Raw genomic sequence first — 26,729 nt, 5'->3', positions numbered from 1 at the left:
AAGTGAAACATACGCATAGACGTTCACTAGTTTTATAGCGCATGTGCTATTTGAAATTCAGCTGCCTTGCAGCTTACATGTAGCAAATAATTGTTCTACTCACTAATATCTAAAAGGCTTGTATGAATTAAGTCTTTTTTTCCTGAAGTCTCATCTTTGCCTCAGCCATGCCTGCTTAGGAAAAGCTGTGCCTGCATAATTCAAGGTCAGACAGCACCAAGCCTGTGAACGCCCTATTCCCTGTGCTGAGGCCGCAGTGGCCAGTGTGTGCTGCGGCTACTTGCGCAGCTGACATTTAGATGAGCTTTCAATACCACCACCAAAGCCGGCTGGCTTGTTGCTCTGCAGAGGCTGGCAAAGCCCCCAGGCCTTTGCTAAGGCTTTTGTGCCTGGTGCGTGGGGCATTGTCTCTATAGAAACAGCCACGCACCTGAAGGCAAAGTTGCCATAACTACAGTCACCACGAAGGTCAAAATACAGTGTGGCCTATGGATTATACACTAACTCGGCCTCAATAGTTCAAAGCTAGTACACAACTGTGAACACTCATGTAGCCTAATGTAAACCTCTACAAGGTCAAAACACTTTGCCCCCTCCCTGAAAACCAAGGCCCAAAGTCCTGGCCCCAACAGAAGCCTCAGAAACTCCACATGTATTTTACTCCTCAAATTTTACTTCATGTCTATTTATCAAGACTCTAATCTCATGCACCGGATGTTAGGGTCTTTGAGAGACCCCCCCAAAATAGCACTCTTTTTCCCTAGGCTGAGTTCTGTATTAATTGAGAAATAAGATTATGGCACTTGGGAGACCACCTCTGTGATTAATAAAGCTGTTGGAGAATGTGGCTGATATTTCCAGGCAAGGGAACTTGTTAACACAGATCCTCAGAATTCAACAGACTTACCTGGTCACAGGTACTGGTGAGGGGCCAGGAGCCGAGGAGAATGCATGCTCCCTGCGGACAGCTGGCTTCCAGAAGGAAGGGAGAGAAGGGGCTGAGCTCATATATCGTTTCTCCTTCTGAACTCACCATTCAGATGAGATCCTGTGCCTCCTCTGGGATAGAGTGTGTGGAGGTGGAGAGGACCAGGAGTGGAGCTCAGGAGGGGAAAGAAGCAGTCCTCCTTTCCAGCACATTCAAGTGGAAATGGCGCAGAAGTACTGGGTGTACCTTCCTGGGTCAGCCAGGCCTATCATACATCATCTATGACATACAACCTCTATTTCAGTGAAGTGAAATAAGAACTTGAAGATTGAAGACATTTGTGAAGCAGTTTGAATATGAAATCTTCCTAAATATGTTACTGAGTTTTTTCAGTGCTATCAGTGTAATTTTCAGGAAAGAATTCCATTGTTGTACAAGTATCATAAACAGGTGAGGGGCAAAACCAGCTAGAGAAAGCCTTAGAACCCAATTTGCACTAGAACCCGATTGCCAGGCCCCCAAGTTGCTGTATTCATAAAGAAATTTCTCTGCACAAAAACAGATACGCTATCAAGCATCTTTTTAGCTTTCACATTTTGTAGCTATAAGCCTTTTAAAGTATTTGAAAGGTTTTAAAATACCTGTACCTGTATCAACAATGGAGATTTGTTTTGTCAGTTGGAGTAATTATTCCTCAGTAATTAAATATTTAATGAGTTAATTTGAATGTTGCATAAACTTTTAGTAGTTTCCTTTTGGTACATTTTAATTCATAACATTTTAATAAACTTTTACTTGACTCATTTTATTCTAAGGAAAAATTACTGCTTTTTATTGTCTTGCCCTATGAATAGCCGGTTCTCATATAAAAATAAATTAACTGACATTTAGTTTATTAAAATTTTCCTAAAATAAAACAAGTGGGGTCAGTCATTAGTGGCACCTTAATTTAAGTTATAAAATACCACTAATGTTGAGCATAAATTATAAACCCAAGAAACCCAGCCAATTTCAGTAGCCTAACCTAGTAGCCAGCATAACAACTGGTCACTGCTTTATTCAGGTGGGCACCCGTTCTGACAGGTCAGTGTTTATACTGAAGAATTAATGAAGATTTTCACTCTCACCTCTGCCAAAAGTCAAACAAATGAGAAAAGTTATCTAGAACTATTCAATACTGCAATGTCTTAAACCTTTCCTGACTGTCCTCTCCTAAGGTGGAGAAAACTCCCTCCCTACCTCTCCCTGCTTTCTTTCCTAACACACACACACGCACACGTTACTTAAGGTCGTGCTTCACAGTATCTATGGTCTCGGTAACAGAATTTCAATCTAATCTTTGAAAAAAATACAAATTTTTGCACTGAATTTCTTACGTATTTTTTCTCTTCTTGCCTCTTTTAGGCAGTATTTGTGTGTTTCTGCAAAGTTTTGCACAGAGTCTGTTCCCATGCAAACCAATGAGGGAGAAGTATCGGAAGAAAGCGGTTCCAAGGTCAGTGAATTCTAAAGGTACAAGCAGTCTGAGTAGAAATTAAACAACAGGGGCAGTGGAGAAGTGGACTGGGTGTTTTGTTTTTGGTGTCTTTAGAAACTCGACCCATTTAAATCAGAACCTAACCTAAGATTTTTTGTTATGCTACGTGACAAATTTAAAACAGACTTCACAGAACTTATAGAGAACTTTATGATTCATCTGTAGAATGCGAGCACTTTATCTTTTAATGTTTCATTATGTAAGTTATACATATTTATTTGAAAATTAAAACAAATCAGCAGTGTATAAGGTACAAAGTAGAAGCCTGTCCCTTATTCCTACTGCACAGAGGCATCACTGATAATTTTTTAGACAGTTTTTATTATAAAGTTTTAAATGGCAATTTGTTTGGTTTGGTTTTTCAAGCTAAAGCTTGAGTGACTATTCTTGTCAAACCCTGTCTGTAAATAGTTACCTGTGTGTTTATCTATATGTCTCTATATCTGCCACCATGTCCTACGTCTCCTTGGCTCATTCTCTGCCTGGTCACATGGGACCCTCAGTGTCACCTTCATATCCCCCTTCCTCATCTCAGTATTGTCTCTAGTCCTTCCCGGCAGCTCCGCGGGATCTCACACTGTCCTGAGCTGTGCAGCGCTGCAGCGTTGTCTGCTCCCCAGACCCTTCTCAGGGAGTCCTTTTGCTGCTGCCACTGCTGCTGGTACTGTCTGTGGGAAGGCTTATTCCTTCACCAGAGCAAAAGTGGAGAGGTGTCAGAAGGTCACTAGGAACCTCCAAAATACCGTACTCTGTGGAAGAAGCCAGGCGCAAAAGGTCACATATTGTATGACTCTATTTGTGAAATATGCACAATAGACAAATCCATAGAGACAGAGCGCAGACTGGTGTTTGCCAAGAGTCATTTGGAGGGAAGGGAAAATGAGGAATAACTGCTTGATGGGTGTGGGGTTTCTAGTTGCGATGTTGAAAATGCTTTGGAACCTGATAGAAGTGGTGGTTGCATAACATTTTGATATACCAAACGCACTGAATCGTTCACCTTATAATGGTTAATTTTACGTTACGTGAATTTCACATCAGTAAATTATTATTTGTTTAAAAACACGAAAATAATGCCTGTGAGGCCATTAAAAACACGAAAATAATGCCATCAGACCAGTCCTTACTGCCCATTGGCTGTATGCAGTGCTTCATTGAGTTTCAGAGAGGCCACCCCCTTCTCTGCTCTGTTACACTCGTGCTTTGTGGGCTGGGCTTCAGAGAAGTACTCCTTGTGCCCCAAGTCTCGAGGTCCCTCATGAAAACAGCTCCTTCAGCTTCTTTCTGAATCCCCTCTCTCTACAGTCCATGGGTTGTTTTTTTTCCATCAGATCTCTTCCTTCTTTCTGTAGCCAAAGCAGAAGCCTATAGACTTTCATCAGACTCATCAGGTCCTGATTCTCACTTAGGGTAAATCAGAATCTGCGATAAGCACACACTCTAGGACACACACACACACCCCCAGGACACACAGACCCTAGGATTTCTGAAGTACATATAAACCCTTCCCCAAGATGCTAAGTTATTAACTGATAATGAACTACGCATACAAAGTTAAGGTAGACTGGACTCCTGGATCCTCTGGCTAATACATTCTCTGGAAAAGAAAATTGTGATTGCGACTTGGCAAGCATATAATTAGACCCAGATAGAATACTTTATCATGCCAAAAATGCAGTTTACACCTTCTTTTTGAGAAAAAAAAAAACTGGCTTTCTTCATTCTTTTTTTCTTTTTTTTTAAATTAAAGTTTATTAGGGTGACAATTGTTAGTAAAGTTACATAGATTTCAGGTGTACAATTCTGTATTACATCATCTATATCTTGATTCTTTAATTATTGAATAGTTATCAGTTTAGAATCAGTTAGAGAAAAGAATAAAAGAACATTCTTTTTATGCTTGCATTAAGTCGGTGCTTCTGTTATCAGAAATTAGATTGTAACTTCAACTTCATCAGTCTTAGTTTAATTTATGTTTTTATGATTTTTCTTTCTTGTGCTTCTCTTTGTTTGAAACCTTATATTTGGAATGATTGGCTGATAATGCAGAAATTTATCACAGTACTATGATAGCGTAATTTCTGGTTGTCTGTCAACAGAAAGCAGTCAGGAAAGGTAGCTGGTTTTGAGAAAAAGTGGAGAATTTTCTGCAAAACAGTGATTTGAACTAAATCTATTTTTTTTCAATACATAATTCTTTTTTGTTTGTTTGTTTGTTTACTTGCTTGTTTTTATTGGGGAAGGGGAACAGGACTTTATTGGGGAACAGTGTGTACTTCCAGGCCTTTTGTTTTTTTCCAAGTCAAGTTGTTGTCCTTTCAGTCTTAGTTGTGGAGGGCGCAGCTCAGCTCCAGGTCCAGTTGCCATTTCTAGTTGCAGGGGGCACAGCCCACCATCCCTTGTGGGAGTCGAACCGGCAACCTTGTGGTTGAGAGCCCACTGGCCCATGTGGGAATCGAACCAGCAGCCTTTGGAGTTAGGAGCATGGAACTCTAACTGCCTGAGCCACCTGGCCGGCCCCTCAATACATAATTCTTGAGCATGTGTTATCAGTGGATACAACAATGTAGCAAAAAGACATGGTTCTTACTGTCAAAGTGGTTGCATTTTAGTGGGAGAAACAAGTCTATATAAAGGTAATCATTATGGATTATGGTCAAGATGAAGAAAACAAAATAATGGAATAGAGGGTAACTGGGAGGATAAGCTTAGGGTAGTCGAGGAAGGTCTCTCTGAGAAGGTGACACTTCACCTAAGAGCAAAAGGATGAGGGAGCCAGCTCCATAAAGAGCTGGAAGAACAGTGTTCTATCCAGAAGAAACAGCTTCGAAAGCCCTTGGCTTCTTCCAAGAGCTATTAGAAGTCTCATGTGGCCAAGTGGTAAGAAGGGCTGAGAGAAGGAGGCAGAGACCTTGCAAGGACTCGAAGGTCATGGTGTGGAATGTGGATTTAGTCTCTGTGCCCTGGGAAGCCATTGAAGGCTAAGCTGGGGGGTAACATGATATGATTTGTGGTTTTGAAAGATCGCTCTGGCTATTGTATGGACGGTGGACTGGAGAGAGGCAACGGTGGAGGCAGGGAAACCAGCGAGGAGTCAGTTGTTTTCATTCAGGTGAGAGAGAAGATGGTGGCCTGGGTTAGTGCAGTCGTATTAGAAGTGGAGGAAAGACATACTTGAGGTGTATTTTGGGGTAAAATTGATGTGACTTGAGGATGAATGGGAATACTTTTCGCATTGTAGAAATCAAGAGGTGAATTTTGAGAAAAAGGTAGTCAGTATTGTCACATCCTACCAGGAAGCCAAGGAGGTTGGTAATAGAGAAAATGCATCTGGATTAAAAAACAGAACAAAAACTAATTTATAGAAAGGACATAAAATTTCCTGGGGAGATGGAGACATTCTATGTCTGATAGGAAATAGGTATATCCATTTGTCAAAATTATACTGCTGTAACTTACAATTACAATAAAAATTACAATTTTCAGGTAAATTTTACCTGAAAAAATGGTAAAATAATAATGATCAGGTAGAGATGGAGAATGGATGGAAGTATAGATAAAACAAGAATGACAGCATGTTAGCAACTGTTGAAGCTTGGTGATGGTGCATAGGGGTTCATTTGTGTTTACTTGTATATGCTTGACATTTTCCAAATAACAAAGTTTTTAAAAAGAACTTATTAATAGTCTTCAAGAGTAAGAGGGTGAGAAACCAAGTTTTATGAGCTAAAAAAAAAAAAAAACACCTAAATGATAAGAGTAAGAGTTGTGGCTATAGTCTACCACCTAATTTTAGGAAATTTGGAAGTAAATGGAGGAAAGAACAGTGAGAAGGAGGTGTTAGTTCAAGTGAAAGATTTTTTTAAATGGAGGGGGCCCATCATGTTTGAGAAAAGAAAGAAGAGATGAGTGGAGGAAGGCAGAGTGCATTTATGGAAAGGGTTCATTTATTGAGATTTGTGAGTTTGAAGCAACCTGGGGTTTAGCAAAGCTGGTCCCCTGAGCTCAGGCCTGAACTGTTCTCTCTGACTCTCCTGTCTGGTGGTGGAGAGATATCTAGAGGAGGAAAGAAAGAAAGTGGGGTGCAGCTTTTTCTTCATATTGCCTCTGAAATATAAGTCATTGTTATTTGGAGATTTGAGGGTACTTGCAAGAATTAGTTTAGATTTCCTAGGAAGGGGGACAATTTGGAATAGTATTTGTATAGAAAATGCTAAGAATACTTGATGCATGAATGAAAGGGTCAATGCAGTTTTAAAAATTACTTATATAAAGTATGTGTGAGTAGAAATCAGGGAGGCTTGTGATTGGACAGGATTGGTTATGGAGTCTTCTTGGACAGTGTGAATTTTGATGTTTCTTTTGAAGAAATATTCTCTGAAACTGTGCAGCATCTTCCATGGCTTTAAAAAAATTTTTTTTGAGAGAGATTTGTTTTAGAGATGGACTAAGGGTTATACAAGGTGTGATCGAACAATACGGTGAATGTTTAAATGAAAAAAAATTATTACAGTAGAAGACACATTGCCATAATCCCCCTCAAAATACTCCCCCCCACACACACACACTTCAAACACACTTATCCCATCGTTCTTGCCACTTTCTGAAGCAGTTCTGGAAGTCTTCTTTCGTGAGTCTTTAGTTGCACTGTTGTGGCTGCCTCTATGTCCTGAATCATTTGATTTTGGGGAAGAGCCAGAAGTCGCACGGTGCCAGGTCCAGTGAATAATGTGGATAAGGACACACCATAATGTTTTTATTTGACAGAAATTACCGAACCTGAAGCGATGTGACGCGGAGCGTTGTCATGATGGAGGATGATTTACAGCACACTTTAAAACACACCTTCTCTCAACCGTAGCTCTCACCCGACTGACTGCACCGAACAAGTTGAAACTTGTCACACACTGTTACTAAGGTTCGACACGCTGCTTCCATATTGAAGATCCCTGCCTTTCTGTTGGATGGCACTCGGCAGCAGCATTCACTGTTTTTGTCTATCACAACGGAAAGGCTCCGTGTCACACATCGCTTCTGGTACGGCAATTTCTGTCAAATAGAAACATGATGGTGTGTCCTCATCCACCTTATTCACTGGATCGGGCTCCGTGCAACTTCTGGCTTTTCCCCAAAATCAAAATGATTCAGGACATCAAGCCAGCCACGATGGCACAACTAAAGACACTCATGAAAAAGACTTCCAGAACTGCTTCAGAAAGTGTCAAGAATGATGGGATAAGTGTGTTCAAAGCAAGGGGGGGGGGAGTATTTTCAGAGGGATTAATGGTAACGTGTCTTTCATTGTAATAAAATTTTTTATTTAAACATTCACCGTATTATTTGATCACATCACATATATGTTTTAATTTTTATTATTGGGGTGGCATTGATTAGTAAAATTATGTAGGTTTCAAGTATACAATTCTATAATATGTCATCTGTATATTGCATTGTGTGTTCACCACCCAAAGTTAATTCTCCTTCTATCACCATATATTTGACCCCCTTTATCCTATTCTACCATCTCCTTTCCCCACTTACCCTCTGGTAACCACTAAACTGTTTTCTGTATCTATGAGTTTTTGTTTGTTTGTCTTGTTTGTTTGTTGCTTTCAGTTTTATATCCCACATATGAGTAAAGTCATATGGTTCTCGACTTTTTCTGTCTGATTTATTTCACTTAGCGTGATAATCTCAAGATCCATCCATGTTGTCACAATGGCAGAATTTCATCTTTTCTTATGGCAGAGTAATATTCCATTATATACATGTACCATATCTTTATTCAATCATCTATCAAAAGACACTTTAGTTGTTTTCATGTCTTGGCCACTGTGAATTAGACTGCAATGAACATAGGGGTACATATATCTTTACCTGTTCTAAAAAATAAAAGTTTTTTTAATATTTATACACACACACACACACACACATACAAAAATAAACATATACCTGTGTTTACACACACACACACATATATATGTGTATATATATGTATATATATTTATATATTAAAAAAAGAAAATACTGCCATGACTTTTTATTATCACTCACAATTCTCTGGTTGGCTGTGCTTAGTAGGGCAGTTCTTCAGCTCCAAAGTGGTGCTGGCAAGGGCTGCAGTCCCCTGGAGGCCCAGTGGGCCCGAAATGGCCCAACCGGCTCACTCACATGGCTGGCAGCTGGGCGCTCAGCTTGAGGCTGTTGACCTGAGTGTCAAAGATGTCCTCTATCTGACCTTGCTACGCAGCTTGGGTTTGTGACAGCATGGTGACGAGGATCCAAGAGGGAGCGTTCCAAGCATGCAGAAGCTGCAGGTATCTTAAGGCCCAGCCTCAGAAGTCACACAGCTTTCTGTGTGACTTCCTCTGCATTCTGTTGAATTAAAGCAAGTCACTGAGCCACTCCAAATTCACAGGGAGGAGAAACAGACCCTACCTCTCAGTGGGAGGACTGGCAGAAAATTTAGGGTCATCTTTCACCCCCAACACAGTGATTCGTGTTTGGTGCCAGGTTGAAGAGGAGGTGAGGGTGGACACCAGATTATTGTAGTCTAAGGAGGTTCAAGAATAGGCAACAGATTTCTAAAGCATGGGAATGAGGTGTGCGTTTTACTTTATGATTTGCTCTCTTATGATAACTGGTGCTGACGTAGAGGATGAGACCAGAATATCTGTTTCTTGACATGCAAATTCTCTGAATAAAGAGAATCTGATGGGCCCAGCCAAGCCTGTAAACTGACTTACATTGGGTCTTGCGTTCTCAGAGTAGGATGGCAAGGACCATGCGTGAAGAAGTGATCCCATAGAAGGGCATGAATCGGGAGGCAAACCTAGCATTCCTGGGACAGTCTCCGGTCAATGCTGATGTAATCTTCCTGTATATTTCTTAACAAGGATGGATTAGAATTCTTAACTTCAACTCCATGGCTACTTCTCACTTTAAATTTAGTGTAATTTATATTGTATTCTAAATAAGTTGGTGTTGGCTTACTAGTTGTAGAGATTCTGCAGCATTAGGCTTAGAATGTTTATTTTTTAAGTGAAATCTAAGCAAGTGTAGTAACAATGGTAAAACTGAGCATTTGGTTGGTTGTAATCTCATTCTCTGTACTTTTTTTGTATATTTAAATATTTTATAATTAAAAAAATAAGCTCCAGGGTTTAAGAATTATAGCTGTAGATTTAAGTGCCCATGTGCCTCTATTAATTACTACAAATAAAAAATTTACTGAATCAGGAAGTCAATATTTTAGCTATAATACTCTATACAAAGAATTAACTGAACTATTGATTGGCTTTACTTTAAAGAGAGTTTGATTTAGTTTAGGATATCTCTACCTTAAATTGAATCTGATTTAGCAAATTATAACAAGATTTCATGGATTTTGATATTTTAAGAGCACACTGGGAAAGAAACCGTGCTGGATAGGTATTTTTCCCATTTGTTTACATAGCTGGCAAACCGCATAATTTGGGTTGGATTCCAGGTCTGTCTGACTCCAAAGGTCATCCTGAAGAAGCAATATGGTAGAGTAATCAACTCTGTTTCCTTATATTAGAGGAACTTGTTAGAAAGCTCACCTGGGTATAAAAGAATGCACATGAGGGGAGAGGGTGCTTTGTGCATATTAAGGGTCGCACACTTCCTGAGGACAGATGTTGGAGCCCTGAGATGTGTGTGTGAGACGGTGGGGGACGAGATTTGAGGCGGAATCCTGTGCAGCCCTCGGGGGCCATGGAAGAGGAGAAACTTGGGCTGCTGTGTGTTAGGAAGCGCACTGTGGCAGCAGAGTGGAGAACTGATTACAAAGAGGACTGAGAGTGGACACAGACCATTGAGGAGTCTCCTCAAGAGGATGGGGGAAGGCTTGAAATCAGGCGGTAACAGTGTGTCTGAGTAACGGGAGAAACGCTCAGGAAGAGTGGGGTGGGGCACGGAGATAAATCTGCAGTTTTTGGTTTGAAATAGTGGGTTGAATGAAACCGTGTATGATAGGAGATAGAACACAGTTGATTGTAGCTGTTGTTACTGTTGTTGTTGTTGTTTTTAACTGGGTATGCACGGGGGTTTGGATCTTGAAATATTCAGGCACTTCCAGACATCCCAGAAGAAGATATTTAGTAGGAATTTTGGAACTCATTGTGGGGGGCACATCTAGGTATATATTTGGGAGTCGTCAGCACACAGGAGTGGACGGGGCCTGGAAAATGAGAAAGGCCTAGGTATATACTTGTAGGACTATTACAGGCTGTGTGCCACACTGTAGTATGTATACATAAGAATCATAAGAATTATCTCAGGTATTTTTCTCTTCTTTTTTTTAAACAGCTTTATTAAGGTATGTTTCACCTTAAAATTTACCCATTTAAAGTATACAGTTCACTGGTTTTTAGTATATTCACAGAGTTGTACAACCATCACCACAGTCTAGTTTAAGAACATTTTCATTACTCCAAAAAGAAACTCTGTGTCCATTAGAAGTCACTCCCCATTCCGGTTCCTATTGAATCATACAGTATGTGTTCTTTGTATGTAAGACTTCTTTCATTTAGCATAATATTTTCCAAGTTCATCAGTGTTGTAGCATGTTGACACTTCATGTAGCATGTAGTTCTTCATTTGTTTCCAAAGCTGAATAATATTCCATTGTATGGATAGACCACATTGTGTTTATCTCTTTATCAGGTGATGGACACTTGGGTTGTTTCCACTTTTGGCCTATTATGAATAATGCTGCTGTGAACATTCCTGTGTAAGCTTTTGTGCAGATATATGATTTGATTTCCTTTGGGTGAATAACGAAGAGTGGAATAGCTGGGTCATATGTTAATGTTATGTTTTATGTTTTGAAGAACTGCCAAACTTTTCCAAATGAGTGCACCATTTTTATATTCCCACCAAAAACATACAAGCATTCGAATTCATCCACGTCGTTGCCAACTGTTGTCTATTTATGCTAGTGGACACACAATGCTGTCTCACTGTGGTTTTGATAGGCAACTTGCATGCCTTTTAAAATGAAGGTGTCCAGGCCCCACTCTGGACTTACTGAAACAGAATCTCTAGAGTTGGGACCCTGGGATCTCTGTTTTTACAAGCACTTCAGGTGATTCCCATACGAGGAGTAAGCAGACCACAGCTAAACTAAGGGGCACTCAGAGAAGGAAGAACCAATGGTGGTTAAAGTTCTCTCTGAAAGGTAAGGCACACACAAACTTCAGAGTAGGTTTACATCTGCAGAGGGAGAACAAGGATTGCGTTTGGAAAGGGCTACACAGGGGGCCTCAAGGCTTCATTGTACCTGTATTTTGTTCCTTTTAAAAAGAGGAGGGAAAAATCTGAAGCAAATATGACAATACAAATGTGTTAAATCTGGATGATGGTTATACAGGTGTGTTTGTGATTTTATTCTTGTACTTTTCTATATCTCAAAAAATTGTCCTAACTTATAAGAATAAAAATTCTGTTTTTGTTACAAGAAAATCCCTGTAGCTTCAACACAATTTATTCTTGTTTTTGCTGTATAGAATAAGGAAGGATAAAAATTACTCTTTATTCTACGAACCACTCTCTCAAATGCATGAAGACAATTCTCATGTTGTTCTTAAAAACCTGGGTAGGTTGTCCAGAATTGGAATTGTCACTCTCCAATTATCAGGGACTCAGACTTCTCTTTTGTTCTTCCGTCTTCAATATGTTGTTTCCATCTTGTATTCTAAGGTGATTGCCCCAGTCCCAACCATCACATCTATATTTCATCTAGCAGAAAAGAGACCCCTTGAAAGTCTTCCTTTGAAAGACTTCACGGAAGTTGTACATTTCGTTGTGCTCATATCAGTTTGACCAGAATTTAATTATGACCAGAATTATGGCCACAGTAAGCTTCAAAGGGTGTTAGAATATGTGTCAGCTAAAATTTGTAGGTTCAGTTGCTAAACAAGAAGTGCTTCTTTGTCTAAAATCAACCACATTATCCAGTACACTGCTATTCTGATCTTGCCCATCCTATTGTTGTACAATTGAGTCTTTTGAACCTAAAGTACAAGACTTTACAATTTTAAAAAAGTTCTTCAAAAGATTAATGTAATTGATTGAGGGAAAGGAAGATTTTTCAGTAAATGGTGCTGGAGCAATCATATAGAAATACACGAATCATGATCCCTATGTCACATGCCATATACAAAACTTAATTTGACATGGACCTAAATATGAGGGCTAAAACTGGGAAGCTTTTGGAAGACAGCATAAGAGATGTCTTTATGACCTTAGGTAAATTGCGAAAAGCACTACCACGAAGGAGGAGAGTTGTTCAGTTGAATTGTATTAAAGACATTTTAGATGTCTGCTAATCAGCTGACACCATTAAGAATGTGGAAAAGCTACAGACTGGGAGAAAACACTTGTAATACATTTATGTAATAAAAGCCTCATACCCAGTATACATAAAGACTTCCTAAAAGATCCATAAGAACAGGTCAAAGAATTCAATTGAAAATATGGACAATAAAGACATAAGTAGGCATTTCACAAAATAAGGTCTCCAAATGGCCATGAAAATAGGATATTCAACATCATTATTTATTGTCAGCTGTTGGAGTTCCAGTGCAGATGTAAGAAAACAGTCCTTGCGCTTTCTGTCTGTCTGATTGTGGCAGACAAAATGGAATGGGGGAATGCAGTGAAAAAACGGTGGGAGTTTTTACAACTCAGAAATTACCTTATAAACAGTCAAAGACCCTGTTTTACTATAAAACAGAATTTAAAATATGAGTTTGCAAGAGAAGTGTTGGAAAATTACTCCCCTACATCCTTGCCTTCTATTGATTCCACTTTTAAAAGCTTTAGGATTAAAACTTATTAAAGGCAAGTGATTGATTCTTTAAGAAATTATTATTCATGAGGGAAATGCAAATTGAAACTATAATGTGATACCATTATACACTCACCAAAGTTCAAAACACTGACAGTACCAAGTGTTGACAAGAATGTGGAGCCACTGGAACTCTCATACATTGTTGGAAGGAGTGTAAAATGATGCAACGACTTTGGAAACTTCCTCAAATCTCCAATAAAGTTAAACATATGCCGGTCGTGTAACCCAGACATTCCATTTCTAGGTGTATACCCAATAGAAATGACTTCATGTGTTCACAGAAAGACTAACATGAAATATTCATGGCAGCTTTATTATAATAACCTCAAACCAGAAACAGCCCAACTATCCATCAACAGGTAATTGAATAAACAAATTATAGTATGTTTGTTCTATGGAATACTATGGAATTAAAAAATCTGAACTTCTGATGCATGTAACAACATGGGTGAATCTCAAAAACATATAAAATGAAAAAAGGCAGAAACAAAAATGTACTTCCTGCCAGATTCTAATTATATAAAGTCCATGAACATGTAAAGCTCATCTGTGGTGATAGAATAAGTATTCTATGACCTGGGATTTATAGGGGGTTATTCAAGGGAAGGGACATAGGAGAGTTTTCTAGGGAGATGGAAACGTGCAGTGTCGCACATTTGGTGGTTACATCGGTACAACCCTTTCTAGAGTTCATTGAGCTCCAGGTTTTGTATTTTTCTGTTTGTGAATTATACCTCAATAATTAATATAAAAAACAATTTTAGGAATTTCCATCTTTTGTAGTCTGCTGAGACCATTTTGAATAGTGACTCTGTCATCCAATGTATTAGCTGTCCTACTCAGCTTTATATTCCAGGAAATATACATGCCTTCTTTGTAAACTGCCTATAGTACCTGGAATGGAAGAGGTGGTTGGAAAAGTGTAACACTTATAAAATGTATAGGATTTAGCAATTAATTTGATATGGAAGAAAAGGAAAAGGAGGAATGAGGAGTGAAATCAGAGTTTCAAGCTAGGTGACTAGAAGGATGGGAATGCCAGTAACAGAAATAGGAAACATAAAAAAACAAAGAAGTTTGGAGGGGGATCGGATGAATTCTGTATAGAACAGAGTTTGAGATGCCAGCATACTATTCAGTGGCAGTCAGTGTCTGTCAGCCAGGTGAAAATATGGACGTGGAAACAGGGTAAGCCAGGGCTGGAAATACAGAATTGGAAATCACTCGAATGTGATAGTTGAACTATGAGATTAGATGAAATTGCTGTGGCAGAGTGAAGAGAGCAGTCCAAGGACAGAACCTGGGAAACTAGTTTAGAGAGTAGTAGAAGAGAGAGAAGCAGAGATTAGCTAATTAGGGCCTAGAAATCTTCATCAAACATCTTCTTGTGCCAGGTTTAAAAATGAGTAAGACATTCAAAGTCTCTGTGTCAGAAATTTGCATTTTTGGTGGTGGTGGGAGTGGGGGGACAGATAACAAACCACATAAATTAGGTAGTGCTATGTCGTGCTAGAGAGGGACTGAATGTGGAAGCTGTATTAGCTGTAGTGGTCAGAGAAGGTCTATTCAAAGAGATGGCGCTTGAGCTGATGCCTACATGATTTGAAAGAAGCTTTCAAGTAATAATAGGAGAGTCACACTTTCTGAGTCGAAGGAATAAATGCAAAGGTCCTAATACTGGGTGAGAGAGAAGGAAAGAAATGGAGAGGGTGACCCAGTACAAGGCAGAGGAGATTTTCAAAAGGGTGGAGATGGCTCCTGTATCAGATGTTACTTAGGGGGCAAGAAGAAATAGGGACCCAGAAAGGGTATTCCATTTAGTAATAGAGAGTCATTAAGAAGTGAAAGCAGAGACTCGCACAGATATTTGCCCACCCATGCCCGTAGCAGCTTCATTCACAATGGCCGAGCAATGGAACCAACCCAATGTCCATCGATGGATGAATGGATAAACAAAAGGTGGTATTTCCATACACTGGAGTATGATTCAGCTTGGAAAAGGAGGGAAACTCTGACGTGACAACATGGATGAGCCTTGAAGACATTATGCCATTATGCTCAGTGACATAAGCCAGTCACAAAAGGACAGATATTGTTTGACTCCACTTATATGTGGTACCTAGAGTACTCATCTTCATAGAGACAGAAACAGAATGGTGGGTGCCAGGCTGGGAGGGGAGAACGAGGAGTTAGTGTATAATAGGTATGGAGTTTTAATTTTGCAAGATGAAGAGTTACGGAAGTGGATGGTGGTGATGGTTGTACAACAATGTGAATTTACTTAATACCACTGAACTGTACATTTAAAAATGGTTAAAATGGTAAATGTTATGTTAAGTATATTTTACAATAAAAAAAAGTCATTGGGACTTATGCTTCTGGGCAAGATGGAGTATCAGGGACAGAATTTACCTTCCCACTAGAAATAATTTTTTAAATAGACAAAAATGTATTAGAAACAATGGTTTGTAAGACACTGGACATTAGGTAATGAAGGACAATGATCGCTGAGAAATGGAAAACGAGGAGAGTCCTCTGACTAGCCCAGCATGCTGGTTTGAGAGAGCTTCCAGGCTGTGGTGCAGGAAAGGGCAGCCCAGGCAAAGCCCAACTGACCCTCTCAGTTGAGGCAACCTTGCTGAGAGCCTGGAAGAAAAGGCAGCTAGAGTTTGGATAGAGTCCTGGAGTACTAAGGTCAGAGTATTGAAGAGGAAAGTTCTGTGTAGGATTCATCTGGAGTATTCAGCAGCGTACTTTTGGGCACATGCATACGTGGAGACTACTCATGGCTGGGGTAGAAGGGGGAATCCATTTAAGAGGATTAGAAGGAACAGTGCCTAGCACTCAAACAGTGCACATAATAGTGCCTGTTTCTGCAGATTGGAAAAGCTCATAATTCAGGAGCATTCAATAGTGGTCCTAGGAGAGTTCTCACTTCTGTAATGGGGAATAATTAGCCCTAAACACTGCTCTGGTCAGACTTAGCAAATCCTAAAAGCAAGACCCAAAAGGGACAAACTGTTTCAAAATAATTTAACTGTGTCCTAGGACAAAGCTCAAAAATATGCATAAGAATACAAAAATATTTAGCATCTCACAGAGTAAAATTTACAATGTCTGATATCCAAGCAAAGATTATCAGGCATGTAAAAACCAGAAAAATACAAACCATAGTAAGGGGAAAAATCAATTGATTGAAACCAACTCATCACTGACACAGATTAGAATTAGCAAACAAGAATATTTAAAAACTTGCAGCTGTATTTCACACGTTCAAAAAGTCAAGCAGAAACATGGGAGATATTAAAATAAGACCCAAATCAAATTTCTAGAGTTTAAAACTATAATATCTGAGATGAAAAACACTGGATGGGATTAGTGGCAGATTAGACATTGCAGAATAAAAGATTGGCGAATTTAAACACATACAAATAGAAACTATCCAACATGAATCAGAGAGAAAAAAGGAATAAAAATCAAAAGAGCATCATTATGCTGTGGTCACAGTCAGGCAGGCAACCTAATTAATATACATGTGATTGGAGTCTCTGAAGAAGGGGGAGTGGGCAGAAAAATACCTAAGAAATAATGGCCCCCAACTTTCCAAATTTGATAAAAACTGTAAACCCACAGATCCAAGAAGTTCAATGTGTTTGAAGCACAAAAAACATGAAGAAAACCATCATAATGAAGTTACTCAAAACCAGTAATAGAGAAAAAGCTTAAAACCAGGGGAAAAAAGACACACTATTAACAGAGGAACAAAAATAAGAATTTCTCATTGGAAACAATGCAAACAAGAAGAGAGCAACCTCTTTAAAGCACCAAAAGAAAAAACTGTTAATCTTGAACTCTATAACCAGTGAAATTTTCTTTCAAAAATGAAGGAGAAATAAAGTCTGTTTGAGACATACAAAAGCTTGACTAATTCGTCAGTAGCACTCTCTTACTACAAGAAATGTTAAAGGGAGAAGGAAAATGATGCCGTAAGGAAATACGAATCTACACGAAGGAAGAGCTCAAGAAATGGAAACTACATGGGTAAATATATAAGACTTTTCTATTATTTCAGTCTCTTTAAAAGAGAATTGATTGTTTGAACAAAAACAGTAGAAATGCACTGTTGGTTTATAACATTTATATCCGTCTGTATAATGTACGATGACAGTAGCATAAAGGCCTGGTGGAGGGACATGGAAGAATACTATTGTAAGGTTCTTATGTATGAATTAGTACAGTCCTGTCGCTTAATGACGGGGTCCATTCTGGGAAATGTGTCATCAGGCGATTTCATCGTTGTGTGAACATCATAGACTGTTCTCACACAGACATACGTGGTATAGCCTACTTGTACACCTAGGCTGTACAGTATAATCCTATGGGACCACCATCATATGTGTGGTCTGTCATTGACCAGAACAAAAAGACTAAATGCTTTTACTCCTAAGAAGAACAACAACAAAAAAGATGTCTTTTTTACCACTAATATTCAACATTGTGCTGGAGGTTCTAGCCAAGGCAGTAAGGCATAGGAAAAAAAAAAAAAAACATCCAGATTGAAAAGGAAGAATTAAAACCATCTTTATTGTAAGTAGCTCACTTGATTGTCTATGTATATCTGATGGAATCTACAAAAAAAGCTACTAGAACTAACCAGTGAATTGAGCAAGTTCTGGGATACAAGATCACTGTACAAAATCAGTTGTATTATGTTTCCATATATCAGTCTCGTATGTTCCAGCATCACCAAGCAATTCTTTAGTTCTCAGCAGACATTGAATGGGTGTCCTGTAACTAAATTCTGACACACTCTACCCAGAGATAGAATCAGATCCCACAGATTAAAGGCTCAGTCTTGCAAAACTGCCCCCACTTCAGATGCCAGTTATAAGTCCAGGTGGTTTACCTGTGCTTCTGATAGACTGGCTGTAAATCGGGGGTTCCCACGACTCTCTCCTTGGGTTTGATTAATTTGCTAAAATAGTTTACAGAACTCAGAGAGACGTTTATCACATTGACCAGTTTATTATAAAGACTATTATAAAGGATACAGGAGAACAACCAGCTGAAAAGGTAACATAGCAGAAGGTCTGGAGCACAGGGGCTTCTGACCCCGTGGAACTGGCATTTGGATGCATTCACCAACCAGAAGCTCCTCATCTCTCACCATTCAAGAGTTTTAGAGAGCTTTACCTGCAGCACAACCCCTTTCCCTTCCCCTAGGTCTGGAAATTGCTAATCTCCTACTCACTTGGTCTTTCTGGTGACCCATCCTAAGGCTATTCAGGTAGCCTTAGGATTCAGGTATCCTATCCTAAATCACCTCATTAGCATAAACTCAGGTGTGCTTCTAAGGGGCTCTTTATGAATAACAAAAACACTCCCACGCTCAGGAAATTCCCAAGTTTTTATGATCTCTGCCAAGAATGAGGGACAAATACCATACATATTTGATACAATTAGTAAAAAAAAAAAAAAATCACAAATTAAAATTTAAAAAAGTACCATTTCCAATACCATCAAACAAATGAAATACTTAAAGGTAAATACGACAAAGATGGGTAAGATTTGTACGCTAAAAACTACAGAACATTGCCAACAGACCTCCTAAATGAATGGAGAGATATATCTTGTTCATAGGTCAGAAGATTCAATATTACTTAGATGTTACTTCTCCCCAAATTGATCTGTAGATTCAATTCAATCCCTATCCAAATCCTAGCAGACTTTTTTTGGTAGAAGTAAAAAACCTGACGTCTAAAATTCATATGGAAAGGCAAAGGACATAGAATAGCTGTATTAGTTTGCTCGGGCTGCTGTAAGAAAGTAGCACAAACTGAGTGGTTTAAACAACAGAAAAGTATTGTCTAATGGTTCTGTAGGTTACAATTCCCATATCAAAGTGTTGGCAGGGTCATGATCCCTGGGAAGGCACCAGGCGAAGGTCTTTTCCAGGCCTGTCTCCTGGCTTCTAGCTTCTTGGCTTGTGGCAACAAAACTCCAGTCTTCACTTGGCGTTCTCCCTGCGTACGTGCCTTTGTTTTCACATTTTTCCTTTTTAACAAGGACATCAGTCATACTGGATTAGGTTGCGCACTAATAACCTCATTTTAGCTTGATTACCTCTGTAAAGACCCTATCTTCAAATAAGGTCACCTTCTGAGGTACTGGAGGTTAGGACTCCAACATATTGTTTTGAAGGAGACACTGTTCCACCCATAACAACAGTTCAGAACAACCTTTGAGAAGAACAAAGTTGGAGGGTCAATATGATCTGATTTCAAAACATAACATAAAGTAATCAAGCAAGACACTGTGGTATTGGAGAAAAACAGACGAGAGTCCAGACAGGCCCACACCTATATGGACAAAGGATTTTTGACAAAGACAGTTCCATGGAGGCAATTCAGTGGAGAAAAGATAATTTTTTCGACAAATACTGCTAGCGTAATTGGATATCAATTTGCAAAAAAGTAAACATAGATCTGTACCTCATACCTTATAAAAAAAATAACTCAAAATGGATCTCAGATCTAAATGTAAAACCTAAAACACTAATACTTCTAGAAGAAAACATAGAATATCTTTGTGACCTAGGATTAGACGAAGTTTTCTTAAATACCACAGTAAAAGCACAATCCATTAAATTTTTTAAATTGATAAATTGTACATCAAAATTAAGAACAGCTGCTTTTTGAAAGACAGTATTAAGAGAATGAAAAGCCACACAGACTAAAAGAAAATGTATGCAAATCATATATCTAATTAAGGCCTTGTATCTAACATATATTAAAAACTCTCCAAGTTCAATAATAAATAACCCAATTTTTTTAAAAATAATTTTTATATGAGTCTATTTGAGCCCAAACTGAAGACAGTTGCCAGGAAGCAAGATCTCAAATGCTCCCCCCAAAACCCAATTTTTTTTTTTTTTTTAAAGATTTTATTGGGGAAGGGGAACAGGACTTTATTGGGGAACAGTGTGTACTTCCAGGACTTTTTTTTTTTTTTCCAAGTCAAGTTGTTGTCCTTTCAATCTTAGTTGTGGAGGGCGCCGTTCAGCTTCAAGTTGTTGTCCTTTCAGTCTTAGTTGTGGAGGGCGCAGCTCAGCTCCAGGTCCAGTTGCTGTTTTTCTAGTTGCAGGGGGCAGAGCCCACCATCCCTTGCGGGAGTCGAACCGGCAACCTTGTGATTGAGAGGACTCGCTCCAACCAACTGAGCCATCTGGGAGCTCAGCGGCAGCTCAGCTCAAGGTGCCGTGTTCAATCTTAGTTGCAGGGGGTGGAGCCCACCATCCCTTGAGGGACTGGAGGAATCGAACTGGCAACCTTGTGGTTGAGAGCCCACTGGCCCATGTGGGAATCGAACCGGCAGCCTTCGGAGTTAGGAGCATGGAGCTCTAACCACCTGAGCCACCCGGCCGGCCCAAAACCCAATTTTTAACATGAGCAAATAACCCAAGTAAAAAATGAGCAAAGAATTGGAATAAACATTTCTCCAAAGAAGATATTTAATGGCTAATAAGCACATGAAAAGATGTTCGACATCATTACTCATCAGGGAAATGCAAATCAAAGTGCCGGTGACATACCGCTTCACACCCACTGGGATGGTTATTATCAAAGGGACAGACAAGAAGTGCTGGTAAGGCTGTGGAGAAGTTGGAACCCTCTGACATTGCTGGTTGGAATGTAAAATGGTTCAACCACTTTGGAAAAGTTTGACAGTTCTTCAAACAGTTAAAACATACAGTTACCACATGACCCAGGAATTCCACTCCTAGATATTCACCCAAGAGAAATGAAAACCATGTGTCCACATGAAAACTAGTCCATGGATGTTCATAGCAGCATTATTCATTATACCCCCCAAAATGGAAACAACCCACATGCCCATCAACTGATGATGTCAATAAACAAAATGGGATTGTATTCAGATATAAAACAGAATGAAGTACTGGTATGTGAATCAAACTCAAAAGCATCATGCTCCGTGAAAGAAGACAGACACAAAACACCATATATTATACAACTCCGTTTATGTGTGAAATGTTCAGAAGAGGCAAATCAGTAGAGACAGGACATCGATCAGTGGTTATCTGGTACTGAGAAGGAGGATGAAAAGAGGGCATAATGGGGAGACTGCCAATAAGTAAAAATTTCCTTTTTGGGATGATGAAAATATTCTAAAATTGGATTATGGTGATAGTTGCCCAACTCTGTAAATATATTAAAAGCCATTGGATTATACACTTTAAACAGGTGAACTTTATGGTATACAAATTGTAGCAATAAAGCTGTTTTAAAAAATGGTCAAAAAATTTGAAAAGCACTTTACAAGAGCAAAGAAACTCATGAAAAGTTGTTCAACATCAATGCAATTAAAACCACATTAGAATGGTTAAAACTAAAAAGACTTACCTTATCAGGTGTTGGTGAGATATGGAATAGCTAGCACACTTATACGCTGCTGGTGGGAAAGTAAGATGCTATAGCCACTTTGGAACACACTCCAATGGTTTCTTAAAAAGTTAAACATACAGCTGCCATATGATCCAGCTATTTATTCCACTCTTATAGAGGGATGTGCCCCGCCATTCATATGTTGAAGTCCTAAGCCTCCATAACTCAGAATGTGTGGACCATCACCTAGTATGACGAGTGTCTTTATAAAAAGGGGAAATTTAGATATAGAGACACAAATACAGGGAGAATGTCATGTGAACATGAAGACAGTCATCTGTAAGCCAAGGAGAGAGGACTGGAACAGATTCTTCACTCACAGCCCTTAGAAGGAACCAATGCTGCCAACATCTTGGTTCCAGCTTCTAACTCCCAGATCTGTGTGAGACAATACATTTCTGCAATGTAAGCCACCCTGTTTGTGGCACTTTATTAGGCAGCCCTAGCGAACTAATATACACGACTTAGTATTCACCCAATAACAAAGAAAACATGCATCCATACAAAGACTTCTAAATGGACGTTCATAGCAGCTTTATTTGCAATAGCCAAAATCTGGAAACATCCAGGCATCCATCAACATGTGAATGGAAAACAAATTGTTGTATATTCTATACAGTGGAATACTACTGAGCTGTAAAGGGCAAATGAACTATTGATACATGAAACAACATGGATACATTTCAAAATAATTATGCTGAGGTAAATGAGCCAGACCAAAAAAACAAAAACAAAAACAAAAAGTACATGCTGTGGATCTCCATGTATATAAACTCTAGAAAATGAAAACTAATCCATAATGACAAAAAGCACATTAGTGGTTTCCTGAGGAGGAGGAGCAGGAAGGACTGATTAAAAAGGTCATGATGAAACTTTTAGGAGTGGTGAATATCTTCATTTTTTTAATTGTGGTGATGGTTTCATGAGTATATACATATGCCCAAGCTTATCAAATTGTATAAGAATATGCTGTTTAATGTGTCAGTTATACCTCATAATACTGTTAAATTTTTAAATAAATTTTTAAAAAAATTTTTGTACAGCCAACAGAAATTTATCAGTGGCATTAAATAAAGCATTTTTGATAGAGTGGAAAAAGTAGAGACAAAAAGGTTTTAAGAGTAGACCTAGATATGGTAGGTTAAACCCAGTTATTAATCTCTGCTCCCTTCTAAAACTCCACTAAAATTATTTTTACCAAATGATTTCAGCAAGCATAAATCCACCGGAAAAAAAGTGAATGGGACAGGAGATAAAACATATTAAGAGATGCCAACAAAATTCTGGAAGCTATAAAGCCTTTGGAGTGACACTGAAAAGAGCAGGACTGGTTGAAGAACATAGGAGGAGCCAGGCTCCGGGTATCCTGCCCCTCACATCCACAGATCCATACTGTTCCTCTTTCACCCCGGCAGAGCTAAGGGTGGAGGTAAGGTACCTAACAGAAAACTGAAGGATTAAATCCCATCTACATGCTGTGAGGCTGTGCCAGCTGTCTCCCCAAATTCAGTCCCAAGACACTGGAAGACAGGCATCTGGCTGAGGATTGAAGGGTATCTCTGTGGGCAAATGAACACCCAGGGAGCAAAAAGAATATACACAGATGCAGGTTTCTGAAAGGTTCCCTTCTGCTATCAAGGAAAACAACCCCAGGATAAGCACCCCACCCCCTTCCTTCTCCACATACAAAAAGCACTTCCAAGCTCTTTAGGGCTTAACTCTTAAATATCAGTGGCTAGCCAGAGATGACCAGACATTTGAATGAGAGCTATTGACCAAACCAAAGATAAAAGAATTTAGAGGAAACAGATCATACAGGGAGGGGAAGAAAATGAAAACAAACAAAACAAAAACACTATAATCTCCTTAGAGTTAAGAGAAGGTATTATAATTATGGAACAAGAACAGGACTGTCAAAAAGGACTGTTCGGAGGAGAAGGAAGGGGTCTGTAAATTACAACAGCAAATTGTTTTTTAAACTAAAAGTACTAGAATGTAAATGAGAATCTTCAGAAAGTAAAATAAAAAGTCAAAGTGGTAAAAATGGTGAGACAAAGAGAATTAATGGACCAGTTCCGTAGATTCAGCACTGAATAACAGGAATTCCTGAAGGAGAGAAAAGAAATTGGAAGGGAGGATAATTATCAATAAGTAAGTAGAGAAAATGTCCCAAACCTGACGAACGACGAACGTGAGTTTCTGGATTGCAAATGCCTACCCAGTACTAGCTCAACAAATGCAAAAAGAACCATATTTTTAGCAAACTGAGGAGAAATGAAGGATCCTAAAAGTTTCTGGAAAAGAAACAGGTCATATCCAAAACATTAGGATTTAGAATACTGTCGACTTCCTATATAGCAACTCTGGGAGCTAGAAGACCATAGAGGATGGCCTTCAAAATTTTGGAGGGAAAAATGTTTACTGACTTGAATTTCTATGTTCGATTACATACGTGGGTTAAAAAAAATTCTATATGTCAGTTTTATGTATGGATAAAATCAGGACATTTCAGTCATTCAAAAATCCCCCAAAATTCACTTCCATATACCTTTTAATTAGGAAAACACTGGAATATATATTCCACCGAAACCAGGGAGTAAACCACAAAAGGAGGAAGACAAAAGATCTGAGCAGCAGATGCTGCAGCGTAGGAGAGAGAGCAGGGAGTTCCAGAGAGGAAGAGAAAGAGACATCCCTGGCAAGGTGTCAGCTGCTTAGCAGCCTGGAGAGCAGACAATCGAGACTGAAACAAGGGAAAACCCCTGAGGACTATCGCCAAGACTGGAGTGAAATTGATAGATTACCTAAAGTGTTTGAACTGCTTTGGAGGAGACTTACAGCTCTGTTGGAGAGTTTGAGGATGAATTAATGAAAAATACATAATAAATACTAAGCCAAAAAGAAATTAAAGAATGTATAAGAAGAGGAAGTAGTAATTGTTAGTTCCAATGGAAGAAAAATGTACGAGAAAGGACATTTAATTATACTATTCCATGTGACTCAGCTGTATATATTATTGACTTAGTTCTCTTAGCACAGAATATTGGTTTGAACAAAAATTGTGACTTACATGAGAGTCTGGGAGAAGGGAGTTACTTTTATGTTGTGTGTATGTGGAGGGGGATGGGAGCAGCAGAAGAGAGTACTGTTTTTGTTTATAAGCCTGGTGGTATTATTTGACTTAAAATTATATATATGTATTACTTCAATAAAATTTCAATTTATAAAAATCAGATCAGTGATAAGAACATGGAATTGATGGGGTGTAGTTTATTCTTTTAAGAATTTGGATAGTAAAGGGAAGGGTGAAAACAGGAGGATGTTTGGAGAGTATCACAAGGCCAAAAATAATTTTTCAACAGAGAAGAGATTGTGAAACATTTGTAGGTTGAGGGATGGGTTTACCGGAAATGGAGAAAGAAGGGCTCCTTAGACAGTAGGTTTCAGAAGAGGCGGTAGAGTTTAGGTCCTGAGTTTAGAATCCAAGTGGTGAGATTAGCTGGCGGAGCAGCAGAGGGGGGGAAGTGGGGAAAGATGCAGGTTTATTATGCCGTCCTGAGAAGGAAACACGAGGGCTTTGTGTGAGGTCGGCTGTCCGCGTAATCTCAGGCACTGTCTCCTTCCGAGTGGACTGACTAGGGAGAACGCTAGTGTGTGGGTTTGGTGTCTGCGGAGAGGAGAAAAGGCACAGGACAAAAGGAGGAATGCGGTGTAGTAGGTCAGCCATTCGTTTAGTCATTCCACCCAGCGCTTAGCACCTCGAAGGCATTCAGAAGGTGTGTTGAATGAATGCATGACCGACAGGAACGGCTGTGGTAGAGTCTGGGGTACACACAGATGACATTGTTTTTCTCCCAGGCTCACCAGCAGTGGGGAGATGGGTGAACAGAGGAGCCCAGTGCTTCCCAAGCCTTACAGGGGAAACGGGAAGGAGTGCCTTGGAAACGTGGGAGGAAGTGTGCGGAGATGTCAGAAAACGCTTCCTAGAAAAAGTAACTTTTGCACCAGTCTTTGAAGGTTGAGTAGGAGTTCGTCAGAAAGAGAGGATGAAGAACGGCCTTCCAGGCAGAAGTGCTGAAATGTCAGTGCTCAGTGGAAGTTAACCGACATACGTTTGTAAAAGAACCAGTTTTGTAACTCTCTCTGGTTATACTTTGCACTCCAGGAGCAGAAGAGAAAAAGGTAAGGGATTGGCAAGGCAGGAATGTCCTAAGAACAAGTTGACAGGTGAATAAGTGTAGGACTCTGGGGAGAAAACTCACAGAAATGCCTGTCAAGCGAGGCTCTGAATAGACTCAGGAAAGAGAAGAACCACAGAACTAGAAATGAGAATGAGGATTCCTTAAAGGTTCAGATGGAGGCAGGGAGTGGAAGAGGCCTCTGCGGTCAGAGTTGGCTTTCAGAAGTGGAGCAGTACAGACTGGTGGTGAGCCTCAGCCCCGGGGCCTGCTCATTCCAGCTGGAGCAGGAAGGAGGTGGCTCTCCTGAGATGGGTATACAGAATCTGATTCTTTTAGACCAGGTTAAGTGCCCTTCCCATTGTGGCATTGCATTCTCACACTGTATTGTAATTGACGAGTTTTTGTCTTTCCAGTAATCTTCATTTTTTGATAGAAAAGACTGTCGTCATCACTGTTATCTCAGCACAGCTCATAATAAGTATTTGGTGAGTGAATAAATGGTAGTGGGGGAAAGGTGAGGATATGGTGTAAGTTTTATGAATAAAAATATTGAAACTTCTGAAAATGAGGCAAATGAAGGAGTGAGGGAGGGGAGATCATAAAATCAAGTCCAAAAGTGTTCTGGAACTTTGAAGAAAAAGAAATAAGGACGCGAAGGGACTGGAAGTGGACTTGAGCAAAACAGGAAGTGGCAATAAGGAACAGTGATCTTTCTGGGCCGTTTTTATTGCTTTGTGAGATGATG

The 26,729-nt window shown here is 39.4% G+C and overlaps 1 protein-coding gene across 4 annotated transcripts in view; it reads left to right on the top strand.

Annotated features, from left to right (window-relative positions):
- The window catches only part of TNRC6B (trinucleotide repeat containing adaptor 6B), a 230,511-nt gene that overhangs the window by 57,291 nt on the left and 146,491 nt on the right, over positions 1–26,729 (top strand). For all 4 annotated transcript variants that reach the window (XM_033117612.1, XM_033117608.1, XM_033117609.1 and 1 more), the window contains exon 3: positions 2,333–2,423. In XM_033117612.1, coding sequence (XP_032973503.1) covers positions 2,333–2,423 — 91 coding nt within the window. The remainder of the gene's footprint in view (positions 1–2,332; positions 2,424–26,729) is intronic.

The sequence above is a fragment of the Rhinolophus ferrumequinum genome, chromosome 10 (genome assembly GCF_004115265.2).
Source record: "Rhinolophus ferrumequinum isolate MPI-CBG mRhiFer1 chromosome 10, mRhiFer1_v1.p, whole genome shotgun sequence".
Taxonomy (NCBI): Eukaryota; Metazoa; Chordata; class Mammalia; order Chiroptera; family Rhinolophidae; genus Rhinolophus; species Rhinolophus ferrumequinum.
Note: the sequence above shows the minus strand (reverse complement) of the source record. Positions and strands in the feature narration are given on the sequence as shown.